Source organism: Miniopterus schreibersii (genome assembly GCF_964146895.1).
Source record: "Miniopterus schreibersii genome assembly, chromosome: 5".
NCBI lineage: Eukaryota > Metazoa > Chordata > Mammalia > Chiroptera > Miniopteridae > Miniopterus > Miniopterus schreibersii.
The window spans coordinates 8,084,259-8,098,257 of NC_138106.1; the positions used below are offsets into that span (position 1 = coordinate 8,084,259).

A 13,999-nucleotide genomic window follows, 5' to 3' on the forward strand; every position below is an offset into this window, starting at 1 on the left:
TCGCAGCAGCCCTGGCTCAGCTGAAGTACTGTCTGTGGAGCTGGGAGGCCTCAAGCAAGTCTGAGCTTCAGTGTCTTCATCAGGAAAAGGAGTTAAATGGCAGCAACTGGAGGATTACAGACTTGAAAAACAATGGGTAACAAGCAGCCACTTGGATGGCTGCATATGTCATTACACTGTTATATCCTGGCTTACTCCACTGCCACCTCTCTACTGACAAGGGCAGCCTCCAATCTTTTGGTGTTGGATACAATAGAACAGTGAAGATTCTTATAGTTATCTCTGTGTTGTATTTCTATAGAATTAAAACAAATTTACAATCATGAATTAACCCTCTAATCATTAGTCATTTGGGAAAAGCAAAGGGCACAAGGAGCTATTATGACACTCGAACGGCTGAAATAAAAAGACTGCCCACACCGTGTGCTGACGAGGATGTGGGAGAAGCGGGGTTCTCGCACACTGCTGGTGGGTGCAAAATGATACAACCACTTTGGAATGCAACGTGGCAGTTTTGTTTGTTTTTAAAATATTATTTGATTTTATTATTTATTTATTTAATATATCTTTATTGATTTCAGAGAGAGGAAGGGAGAGGGAGAGATATAAAAACATCAATGATGAGAGTCATTGATTGGCTGCCTCCTGCATGCCTCCCACTGGAGATTAAGCCCGCAGCCCGGGCATGTGCCCTGACTGGGAATCAAACCCCAATCTCCTGGATCCTAGGTAGATGCTCAACCACTGAGTCATGCCTGGCCGGGCAATGTGGCAGTTTTTTAAAAAAATATATACCTACTGGAAGCAACCCAAATGTCCATTAACAGTGAAATAGATAAAACAAAGGGAGTGTGTCCTCGGAATCCTACTCAGCAATAAAAAAGAGTGGACTAGCAATACCAGCAACTTGGACAGCTCTCAAGAGAGTTTTGCTGAGTGAGAGAAGCCAGAAAGAAAGAGAGAGAGAGAGGGAGGGAGAAAGGGAAAAAGAGAGAACATACTGTTTGATTCTGTTTGTATAAAATTTTAGAAAACACAAGCTAATCTATAGTGATGGAAAGCAGTTCAGCGGTTGCCTGGGGGTGGGGGTGGGGAAACAACAAAGGGCACAAGGAAACTTCCGGGCGTGATGGATACATGTCCACTGTCTTCACATGGTGATGGTTTCACAGGAAAATACATGTCAAACCCATCAAATTATACTCTTTAAATATATGTAGAATGCACTGTATGTCAATAAAGCTGTAAAAAAAAAAAAAGATGAAATAAGACTATTTTAAAAAGATAATTAAATAAGAGTGTCTACATTTGGCTCAAATACAAGCTTGAATATTGATATTCATGTTCAATCAACTGTCCTTTTTAAAAAACAGCTAAATTTAACTTAGTAGTAATAGTCTACTTAAGCTACAGTAACTAAGTACCACAGACTGGGGGCTTAAACAGTAGGCATTTATTTTTCGCAGTTCTGGTGGCCGGAAGGCCAAGAACAAGGTGTCGGCTGATTCAGCTCTTCTCCTGGTTTGTAGATGGGCATCTTCTTGCTGTGTCCTCACCTGGAGGAGTGACTGACCTCTGTCTCTCCCTCATATAAGGCCACAGTCCTATCAGATTAGGGTCCCACATTACGACCTCATTTAACCTTACTTACCTCCTGAAGACCCTAGTGCCAGATACAGTCACGCTGGGTTAGGGCTTTGAAATAGGAATTTAGGAGGGACACTCAATTCAGCTCACAACACCTTCCTTCCCATGGCCTGATATGAAATTTCTGGCTTCACAACTTTCTTGACAAAATTTATAAAATGTAAGTGGACCACAAAGTTCCTTCCACAACATTCCTTTATCCATACATTCAGTTCTGCTGTACAAGTTTTTGTCATTAGATTATTGGAGAAATAATTCATCTGTCTAAATCTGGACTATGTCTATCCCTCTGGCAGATCTGAAAATGGCAAAATTATCCTTTGCCCACACGCAGAATGAATGGACTATGTGAGCTATGAATTACTGAAAGTACAGCAGACTCCTTTCAGCAGAGAAATGCTCTTTCCAGAAGGAGCATGTCAGACTCAGTGTCTGAGCGGCTCACAGGCAGGCACCTCTACAACCCCGAGCCAGCAACGCCCTTGCCAAGTCTCAGCTCCTTGCGGGATCCGGGATGAAACAATAATGTCATCTGAGCCCCCACACGTCACCTACCAAAGGGAGGAGGAGTGAACAGTGAGCAGGCTGCTACACACTGGGAATGAGAGCTCCACCGGCACACTATTAGCTGCATCTTTTAGATTCTGGTGCCAAGAACATCAAAACTACCAGAAACAAATGGGCCTGTGCTCTCCACTGTGTCCTGCAAAGGCACAGGTTGACTTTACTCCAAAGTGAAAGGGTCCCTAATTGCCAACAACATCCTTTCAATTTGGTCTCTTCTCAGAAGGCACTAAGGTCTGTGTCATTCCAATATGTCCCTACCATCTGCTTATCTGACACTTCCACCCTCAAGGTCACCATCCCAGACAGCAGCAAAAAGTTGCTAAGAAACAACTAAAATAATTGCCCCAAACCAAAGTATCATACGTACTCCAATAGATGGGGCCTAAATGTGAGATGACAAGATGGAACCAGGCATCACAAAGACAAAGAGGAGCTCAGGCCCAACTTCAGGTCACTGGCTCGTCAGTCTGGTCCAGTGGGGTTAGGAGCAGCAATTCAAATTGCGTCTCAGTGGGGGTAGGGCTGGAAGGACCCTCACAAGGGGACACATGGGAAAGCCCACCCTGGAGGGATGAGCCCCCCAAAAGACACCCTGCAACACAGCCCCCACAAAGATGCTGGTGCAGAGCTTGTGCGGTGCAGCAGGTAGGGCACAGACCATGGTGCTATGGTCTGAATATCTTTGTCCCCCAATACGATGAATTAGGAGGTGGGGCCTCTGGGAGGGGATTAGGTCATGAGAGTAGAGCCCCCATGAACAGGATGAGTGTTCTTATAAAAGAGACCCCAGAGAGAGGACACAGACTACGAACCAGGAAGCAGGACTTGACACTGAATCTGCTGACACCTTCATCTTGGACTTCCAGCCTCCAGGACTGTGAGCAAGTTAATTTCTGTTAAGTCACCCGGTTTATGGCGTTTGGTATCAGCACCCTGAACAGACTAAGACAATTGGGAAGGCTGCCCTGAGCGACTAGGCAGTTTCAGGTATACGGTATTACTACATGTGAGAAGTGAAGTTCTTCACGGTGCTCCTGGCCAGTTATAAAAGATTAAATAACACTCTACTCTCTCCCATAACATAAGGCACTGATGAAAAACCATCTGGGCTTCCATTAGAAATGAGTTTTTCACAAAAATGTATATGTGCAGAGATAATCTGTATTTCACTGCCACACCCTGTTATTGGCTGATTTGTGTCCCTGAAACTCCTATGTTGAAATCCTAAGCCCTAGCACCTCAGACTGTATTTACAGATATGGCTTTTAAAGTAGTGATTAAGATAAAATGAGGTCATTAGTGTGGGGTCTTAATCCAATATGACTGGTGTCCTTATAAGACGAGAGATTAGGACACAGACACACACAAAGGGAAGACCACTTGAGGACGAAGTGAGGAGGCACCACCTACAAGCCAAGGAGAGAGGCCTCAGTAGACACCAAATCTGCCAATGTCTTGATCTTGGGCTTCCAGCCTCCAGAACTATGAGCAAGTTAATTTCTGTCAAGTCGTCTGGTCTGTGGTATTTTGTTAGGGCAACCCATGCAAACTCATGCAGATCCCAAACTAAAGACACTTGTATCTGAACTAATACTACTGCCCGGCCGGGTGTGGCTCAGCAGTTGAGCATCGACCTAGGATCCAGGAGATCTTGGTTTGATTCCCGGTCAGGGCACATGCCCAGGTTGTGGGCTAGGCAGCCGATCAATGACTCTCTCATCATTGATGTTTCCATCTCTCTCTCTCCCTCTCCCTTCCTCTCTCTGAAATCAATAAAGATATATATATATAAAAAAAATGAACTAATACTACTGAACAGAGAGGAGCAGCTGATCAGGACAAGGGTAAACATCAGGATGCAGTCCAGACACAGTGAGTTTTCAGGTAGAAGGGGTCTTGGAGCTGATCTGCAAAGGGCCAGCGTAATTCACTGGTCTCTGCACTCCTTCTACACTCTGCCCACAATGCCTTAGCACTAGTCTGAAATGCCACAGTGAGGAGGCTCTGCTTTGAGAAGGTGTCTGTAATTAAGCAATGACTTTAGAAGCTGAAACTTTATTCAATTGTACTATCCTTCATTTCCATAATCAAAGTTGTAATCCAGGCATGGTACAGTGGTTGGTTTCATAAGGGCTCAAAGTACACTTGATTAAAATTGATCTAAAAATACTCAGTAGAAGGTGATGGCTTGAAGTCTCACATACACAGTTAAGCAAATATTACCCTATTCACGTGGATATGCCTAAAAACTATAAAAGGTAAACTTTTCTCTAATACAGAAAAATCCTAACAATGACACTGAAAGTCTAGCAAGTTCTAAAAATGATACAATTGGAACCTGTATACAATCTGACAAACAAGACTTTTGGGGGCTTAGTGTTCTCATCTGTTAAGGTAAGCCTTCTGTTGAGTCCATGGTTTATGTTTGATAACCTGCAATCATCTACTTTAGTTAGAAAGCATCTTGACTTAACCTTTGTTGACTATACTGTTGTTTCTATTTGAATTATAAAGATATTTTACTAATTCATCACTAATTTACTCACTGAATTTTTGTGTACATGCCTAAGTCCAAGAAATCTAACCATCACTGAAGCCTTAAGAGAGTTCCTTCTTCACCTCAACTAATACAAGGTATCCTTGAATGCAGAGGTAAGCCCTAACACTGATGGAGGCTTGCTCCCTCCAGCGCTTTCTCAAACCCCCCATGTTCAGTAGCTCTGATCTGGGTGCTGAAGCAAGCTCCCAGGCTCAGGCTCACTCCCCATGCATCAGCCAGATGGGTTCTCCTAACAGCTAAGGCAGCAGTCACCTTGCTCAAAACCTTCCAGGAAGTTTCATGGCTTCCCTCCCTCCCAGAACAAAACCTGTGATCTGTCCTGGCTATCTCTCCTCCTTCATCTCCTGTCACCTCTCCCGCCCAGCCACACCCTCCCCTTACTGTACCTTGGACACAGGCCCATGCCCCAGATGGCCTCCCTGCCAGCTCACTCACAGCATCCAGGCCTCTGCTCAAATCTCAAATGTCACGTTATCAGAGAGCCATCTCTGTCTAAACTAGCACCCTATCCTCCGTCCTTCCCTGGTTTATTTTTCCTCTTAGCATTCAGCACCCAACATCATTTTATTTGTTGTCTTTCTCCTGCCACCAAAGCCTTATGCTCGAGAGCAGGAACTCCGTGTTCAGTGCTGTAGCCCCAGCACCCAGGTGTTCATATCTTGGTTCTATCACTGTATCAGTTTGCTAGGCCTGATGTAACAAAGCACCACACACAAGCATGACAACAGAAATGGACCCTCACATTCTGGAGGCCAGAAGTCCAAGGTCACAGTGCCGGCAGGGCTCGTTCCTCCTGAGGCTGTGAAGGAGCATCTGCTCCAGGTGGCGCCTCTCATTTCTAGTGGTCAGCTGACAATCTTTGGTTCCTTGGTTTATAATTGCATCACCCCAGTCTCTGCCATCATCCTCACATGGTGTCTTCCCCATATGCATGTCTGAGTCCAAATTTCCCCTTTTTATAAGGACACCAATCATATTGGATCAGGACTCACCCTGAACAAACTCCGTTTTAACTTGATTAGCTCTGTAAAGACCCAATCTCCAAATGAGGCCACATTCTGAGGTGCTGGGGGTTAGGACTTCAATATATTTTTTTTCTTTTGAGGATACAATTCCACTCATAAAAATCACAGCCATATGACACTGGGCAAGTTAACCTTCATAGTAAAATGTGGCTAATAACTGCAGCTACCTCATTTGGATAATGAAGACAGTGCCCCCTACAGCAAAGAGGTATACCCTGTCCCCTATGTGAGCCAAAGACCCTGACATGAAAAAACCTCAAGAGCTGGGCTTTGGAGCCAAGCAGCCAGGGTTTGAGCCCTCCCTCTGCCAGACGCTGGCTATGCCCCTGCACAAGTTGCTTAGTCTGATAGGCTGTAAGTATTACAGAGTAATGCATGTCAGGTCCTTAGCACACAGTATGCTCTCTATGAATGTGCCCTGTCACAGACAGGGCTGGGAGTGACAGACAGTGTCACCCCCACCCCACTGATATCTTGCAAACGTTTCAAGGAGGCTGCTCTCACCCACTGCCTAATCATAGCAGCGGAAAGGGAAGCTTGAGCAAAGAGGACACAGCAGTGGGATTCCATAGAATTGGATACCAACTATAACAAAAAGTTTTGTTTTAAACTTTTATCCAATACAATTCATATCCAGCTGCCTACACACACCTATCAGATACCTCACACTAACTTGTCTCAAAGTGACCCAGTTTCCGTGCCCACCCATGGAGCCAGCACCCCCCAGTCTCCCCATCACAGCCTCGCGTCTTCTCAGCTAAACACCTGGAAGAAAACCCGGCAGCAGTACTTGGCTCCTTTTTCTTATATTCCAGGTCTCGTCCACAAGCATTCCTGTTAGCTATACCTTCGAAGTACATTCAGAACCCAAACCTTGCCCCACAGCAACAGCCCGATTGGTGGCCCTGTTTCTGCCTCCCTGACCCCTTGATTTTCTACCCCCTTGGAGCAGCTGGAAATGGTTCTACATACTAGAAGGGAAGTCAGGCCAGACCCCTCTGCTTGCTCCCCCCAGGGCTCCCTGCTGACTCGGTGGCCACTGTTGGACTCCAGTTTTAAAGGACCTACAAGATCAGGAGCCCTCCCCACCCCTTGCCTCTGTGGGCTCAACTGCTACGCTCTCCCCATCCCTTGCTTACTTCGTTACCTCACCGGCCTCAGACACACCACAATCTCTGAACTTGTTCAAATGGCACCTTCTCGGCAAGGCCTTCCCTGACTAACCCATTTAATATCATGCCATCCCCCCAACACCTACTGTCCCTTCCCTTCTTTACTATTCCCACAATACTCACCTATCTAAGATCCACATATTTTATCATCCAGCTTCCCCTCTGTTCTCTGCTGTACCTTGATACCTGGGACAGTACTGGCATACTGTAGGCGCTCAAATACCCACTGAATGAACAAATGAATGAATGGCCAATGCTTTAAAAGCTCCTTAAAGAAGGGTCACAACTGTATTTGATAGCCTGCATTTAAATTCCACTCTTAAGTATATGCTCAAAAGAAGTGAAGACAGGTATTCAAAAAAAATTTGTACACAAATGTCCAGGGCAGTACTAAACAGCCCAAGGGTGGAAACCCAGAGATCATCATGGAGGAACGGATAAAGGAAATGTGGTAGGTCTATCCTTACAATGGTATACTCTTTAGCCATAAAAAGGAATATAGTACTGATACTCTTACAACGTGGATAAACCCTAAATACATGCTAAATGAAAGAAGCCAGGCACCAAAGGCCACCTATTGTATGATTCCATTTATATGACATGTCCATAGACACAGAAAGTAGACCAGTGGCTGCCAAGGGCTGGGGCGGGGGGGTTGGGAAGGATTTCCTTTTGGGATGGTGAAAGTGTTCTGGAACTTGACAGTGGTGATTCACAACATTGTGAATGTACTAAAATCCCTTTAGTGGTACACTCTAAAATGGTTAAAAGTGGTAAATTTTATGTTAGGTGAATTTTACCTCAACATAAAAATAATGAATACATGCCCTCCAAAAATAAGTATGCTATTTTTAGATTCCATGAGAGTCAAGATCTAAAACAGCGAAACATCTAGAAGAGCTGAATACGCCCAAATTCTACTCCAGAGCTTCTCCCTTTCCCCTGACAGAGGAAGTCACCTTCAGGCAAGACAGTGAGTTGTCTCAGCCTGAGAATTCCTGAGTTAGACTCTAAAACCCAACTCCCAGGCTCTTACTTGCTCTTTTCTGACATCTGTCCATCCCAGCCAGCAGCCAGCCATGCAGTCCAGAGGTTGTAAATACACTTTGCAGGACACCATAGTTTCCCAGCCATTACCTGTAATCACTTCCTATGCGCCGTGCCTGACAGCCCTGTGAGTGCAGAGAGCTGCTTTCTGGCAGCCGGGGCCGGGCTCTGCCCAGGCACTGCCCCATGGTCAGCCTGCTGGCATTCCTCACTCCCCGCCCTAGTCCTTGAAGAGGTAGATGGAGAAATTCTTTCTCTTTAGTGAGGTTTGTAAGAGTCTCTGGGGTCTGTGACCTGGGGACTGGAGAGCTGCAGAGTAGGGTTGGGTAACCCCCAATTCCCACACAGCACTGGGCTCCAAAGTCAGGTATCCCAGCCAGGAGTCCTGGCCCGACAACCACCGAGGCAGCGCGGCCTCTTCGAGCTGGCATCTTCTACCTACAGTCCCAGTGGTCATCTGAGTGCTTGGCCACTACTGTGTCATCCTCCTGGGCAGCATGAAAAGATACAATAGTCCCATCTACAGAGCACAAGGCCAAGCCCGCATATAACAAGTTTTGGTCTTCCTGGATCTAACCCCTTTCCTTGGCCAAACACACACACAATTTCTGGGCAGATTTCAGTATTTATTTCACCCTTCATTCTTCCAAGAGTTACCAATCAGCAGAAAAATTGTCAGAAAAGTAAACCAAAGAAGAAAAAGCCATATAAATCCTAAGCAGCACATAAAAAATTCATCTTTGAATAAATGACTGGACAATTTCATTGTTGAGAAAAAGACTGTTCAGCTATTCCAAGTCCACACTATAATTCTATGCTCAGGAAAAAACAGCTGGAAGGAGGTATGTACAATGATAGATTAACAGTAGTGTAATAATAAGACAATCCCTTAAAAAAGTTAAAGGACGGCTGTGTCCCCGCCTCCCTGCGATCCCAACTCAGCAGCCCACATACCTTGTTGAGCTTGCCCAGTGAAGAGATAAGATCCGCCCATTCACTGGAAGACTCAAAATTTCTTAAAGCCTTTTCGATCACTGAGGAGTAACTTCTGTATCGGTAGTCATTTAATAGTTCCCGCTCTTCTGGACCCATCTTACATTCTCGCAGCAGAGAAAATATCTAAAAGTGAATCAAAAATTAACAGATGAGGCAGCTATTCAAGGCCACAAGTCGTTCCCAGCCCAGAGCTACAGACAACAGGTGTCCGTCCGCAAACACTCCCGTGCACAAACTCACGGGGCGGGCGATCCAATTCAAATATTGAGCAAGGCTTCTGGGCCAGGCACCACGGTAGATAAAAGATAAACAGTTCCGGCCCTTCTGGATTCTGAGCCAGATGAAAGGACGGGGCAGAAGCAAAAACGCCAGTGTTCTACTTCACTGACAAAATTAATTCTAGGAGCGAAACTCACAAATTGGCTAATTACATATTGTTGCCAAAGGGTAATTCTGAATGCAGGTGGCCTCTCCCATTGTAGGGCGTTTATAAAACCTAATGAAACAATCTATTTGGCAGTCCAACCCTCTACAACTAGACTAGAATAGAGGATTGGAAATACTATATTCTCAAAGAAATATCTAGTCTGGGGGGAGAAAGTTAAAACGCTTGAGGATGTAAGAGTGTACCATCTGACAGCCTGTTCAGTTACTAAGCTCCAGTCACCACCAGGCCCCCACCAGGTGCTGCCCTTACAGCTGTAGGCCAGGCCGTAGAGTCTGGATGTATAGCGGTTACACCAGGGCCCAAGCAACCATCGATTTATTCTTGCCCCTGTATATTCTTTGAAGGACTCTCTGATCTTTTCCTGTGGCCAGACGCATTCATTATATATGAACCCCTGCAGCTATCCACAGAACTCAAGATGTAGTCTGTCTAATCCCAACTCCAACAGCAACCACTTCCCTTTATTTTTATCCCCAACGTCACAAAAGGAAACAAAGAACAAGAGAGTGCCGCACTGACTTGACTTTGTGAAAACACCCATCCTTTATAAGTTGTAATGTACACAACACACATGCATGCTTATGTCATAGTTTTTATTCCTTCTTTTAAAAAACTTGATAGTATTTATTGCTGATCTATGAAGTAGTCTATATTTATGACTTCAAAGGCTCCTAGGTACTAAAGGACACCCTCCCTCTAGTATCCAGCACCCAGGTCCAACCCCAGAGGGTGAGCAGATTTGTGTATTTATTTGTCTGTTCTGCAGGCTTACATATCCAGAATCCTCGATATGTAAGAAATAAATATGTAAGAAATAAAAATATTTCCTACCAAAAAAAATCTGAAGGTCAACCCGTCAGTCCATTCAAACAAATTAGAACTCTGAAAAATATGCGACAAGATATGGAAATGCTGGTATTCCTGGCACCAAGCCTAAGGTGCTCTTTCTCTCTTTATCCTCGGTGATCTCCCCATTCCTATAACTTGCAAATATGATCCTCATGCTAATGTCCCATGGGTTTATAACAACCGCCCAAACCTTCCCCTCTGATGTCCAGATTCATGCAAATGTCTACCGGACCCCTCTACCTGGATGTAGCACAGGTGTCCCAAACTTAGTGCATCCCAAACTAGACTCTCAAGTGTCCCTCAGCAAAATGTGGCCTAGCCATATTCATTTACTGGCCACAGTGAAGGAGCACATCTCCTAATCTGCAATGAGAAGGAACATAGTCCTGGCACAGACTGCAGGAAGGATGAACCTGGAAAATGCATGCTTACTGGAAGAAGCCAGTCACAAAACGCCACATACGATTCCATTCCTATTAAATGCCCAGAATAGCTGAATCAAGAGAGTCAGCAAGTAGATTAGTGGTTCCCGAGGGCAGGGAGTAGGAAAGGGAGTAACTGCAAATAGGCACAAGGGATCTTTTTAGGGAAATGGGAAGTGCTAAAATTGGATTATGACGATGGTTGCACAACTCTGCAAATTTACTAAAAATCACTGAATTGTATACTCGAATGAATGTTATGGTCTGTAAACTCTACCTCAATAAAGCTGTTTTTAAAAAAACACTATACTTTTTTTTTTTAGTTAATCATCATCCAAGGATATTTTCCCATTGATTTTTAGAAACAGGGGAAAGAGGGAAGGAAGGGAGGGAGGGAGGAAGAGAGGAAAAAACATGGATGTGAAGAGAGATAGAGATACATTGACTGGCTGCCTCCAGCATGCCCCCCAACCAGGACTGGGGATTGAACCCGCAACCCAGGTTCATGCTCTTGGCCAGAAATCAAACCTTTGGTGAGTGGGCCGACTCTCTAACCATTGAGCCACACTGGCCAGGGCAAAACCCTATATTCCTGATTCCATCTGCTCAGCATGCTCCTTCTCCAGTCCTCCCTTCCACCACCCACGGAATCTCTGACATCACTGTGGACTCATCCTTCTCTTCACCTGCCACACTCAACCCAAGTCCAGTTGGCTCTTCTCCCAAAGGACCTGTGGACTTACTCTCCACCTTTACTGCACCTCTGTGCGTGGCACCTTTCCCCTGCAAGGCTGCAGACCGTCCTAATGCTTCCCCTTCACTCTTGCCCCTTTCCAATGTACTTTCACACAGCGCTCCAAGAATCTTCTTCATATGAGTTAAAACACATCCCCACCATGTTTAAACTCTTCCCATTAAGCTTACAATAAACCCAAACCTCTCCCTGTGGCCTACAAGGCTCCACCTACCTCTCTCTTCAAGGCACTCTGCTTGTCCTAAGACTGAGTCAATGTACCACAAAGCCTTTGCACATGCTGGACCTCTCTGCAAAAATATACTCTATTATGCATAGGCACCCACACAACAGGACTGCCTACTCATTCTTGGGAAGGGTTGCCCCTTTTTCTGAAATAGCCTTCCTACTTTGAAAATATTAAGGATAGTAACCAGAGGTGGTAGTTTGTTTATTTTGCCAAGTAACAAGTCAGTACATCCAAGTAGTCCTTAACTTTTTTTCCCAGGTAATTTACAGGTCTTAAATCCAGCATCTCTGAACCACTGCAATCTCCATGCATAGTCTGTTCACTATATTAAGTGTCTAAGAACTGGGGAAGGAAACAAGAAAAAGGGGTCCACTCTCACAGTTCAGTCTAATGAAAGAGGAAATACCTAAATATATAATTTCAATTTAACGTGGCACACACAGTGACAAAGGGTGGGCTGAAGTAACAAAGTGACGCTGGCAAGAGGAAAGGACAGAGGAAGCCCAACTACCAACAGAGGAGTCCTCAAAGTCCACAATTATAGGCGGCTACTTAGCAGGAAGAGAGCCTTGTCAACCATAAGGTGTGTGTTTAGGAGGTGGGTCACAAAGGGGCATCACTGCTCATGGCAAGGAGGGTGTTGGCCACGCAAGAGCAGGTAACTGGAGCAATTCATTATTATGACTGTCGATATGAAGAAAGTACTAGTCAGTGTAACTAACAGCACAGTTGAGAAGTTTGGAAATAGTCATTCAGGCAAGCTCCTTTATTTCAAAATATGGGGCACTCAATACCATGCTATTAACGTGGGCTTGGTAAATCCATCATTTATGCATGCATTTACCTCAGGCAACACACAAGAGTCCTGTGAAATGAGTACCATCAGCTTCCAGATAAAGATATTGGGAATCAGGCCCTCCAGAAAATTGCCCGGGTCATACAGTAAGCAACTGGTAGCATCAGGATTCCAGCTCAGGTCAGCACAAAGCCACAGAGCCATCACTGCATTATGCTACAGGTAAAATGAAGAGTTCAGCCCTTAAAGTAGCTCTTTTGAGAATGATCTTGCAATCTATCCAGAATAACTTTTCTGTGCCAGACTAGATAGCTCAGTAAAACTGATAGTTCTACAGCCTACTAACAAAAGAGTTGTCACCTAAACAAGAATTATCTGATCAGATGTATCTGCCTGAAAATCTAAAATGTCAGCAGAAAATCTCTCACCTTATACATTCTTAATTTCTTAAACATACACACACACAAATTTAACTCAAAAATATGCTGCCAGATCCAAAAGAAGCTCATTGTAAAGATGTTTACATGAAGGAACATTTCCAAATTAGATGAAAACATTGAAAAATGACAGCCACTCTCCCGTGAGCAAGAACACTCAACAGATAATGACCCTTAGTCTACAGCACAGAAACACTTATCAGCAATTGGTTAATTGGTTTAGTCAACTCTAGGGTACATTTTTTTTTAATTTGGTCTTTCGGAGTGATAATTAAATTGTGGAAAATTTAAAGACACTAATGGGTGCAGGCGGGGGTGGGAGGAGGGCCTCCATCTCCTTAAAAAAAAAAAAAAATACTACAAAGGTTTTCCTAAGTGTAGCACAACTGTTCCAGGTTAGGGAAACACCTGCGGATACAGTCGCCATAAGCAGCTGCACTATGAGCTGCTAAACGGGCAATCCTGCAAGACGCAGGGGCCTGGCGGGCAGGGAGCGCGCACTGCGGCTCGGATCCCTTCTCCTGGGATAGTCTGGGAGGCTGCGGGATCTTCCCCGAACGGAAAAGCCCTCGTTTTATAAAGGTCTTGGTCCCTAGCCCTCCTCCCCGACTAGGACCGCACAGCCAACAAAAGCCCAGCGTCTCCGCAGTCAGCAGGCCGAGGTGAGCGGCTGATGGGCAGTGACCCACCTGACCTCCACCTGTCGCGCGAGAAACCGCGCCGGGCCGGCAAGGGCGTGGCCGCACTTCCCGCGCCGCCCGGAGCCGCGGGAACAGGGAGGTGACCCCGCCTAGCCTCCGGGGCGGCCCCTCGGGGGTCCCGTGCCGGACGCACGCACGCACGGCCTCGCTGGAGCCCTGTCCGCACTGCAGCAGTGGGGGGCCCGGGTCCTGCTCCGGGAACCACCTACGCTCCGGAGCCGTTCCCACGGCGCCGCCTGAACGCTGCGCCGCCGGGGGAGGACGCCCGCGCCGCCTCGCCGCTCGCGGGCCCGCGGAAGACGCCCCGGCTCCCCTGGCTCCACTGGGCGGCCGAGGGCGCAGGCCCGAC

General features: G+C 45.8%; 1 protein-coding gene across 1 annotated transcript in view; it reads right to left on the bottom strand.

Annotated features, from left to right (window-relative positions):
* DOP1B (DOP1 leucine zipper like protein B) overlaps positions 1-13,999 on the bottom strand; it is a 72,767-nt gene that overhangs the window by 58,623 nt on the left and 145 nt on the right. The window contains exon 2 of the mRNA XM_081137908.1: positions 8,973-9,137. Coding sequence (XP_080994034.1) covers positions 8,973-9,110 — 138 coding nt within the window. The 5' untranslated portion in view covers positions 9,111-9,137. The remainder of the gene's footprint in view (positions 1-8,972; positions 9,138-13,999) is intronic.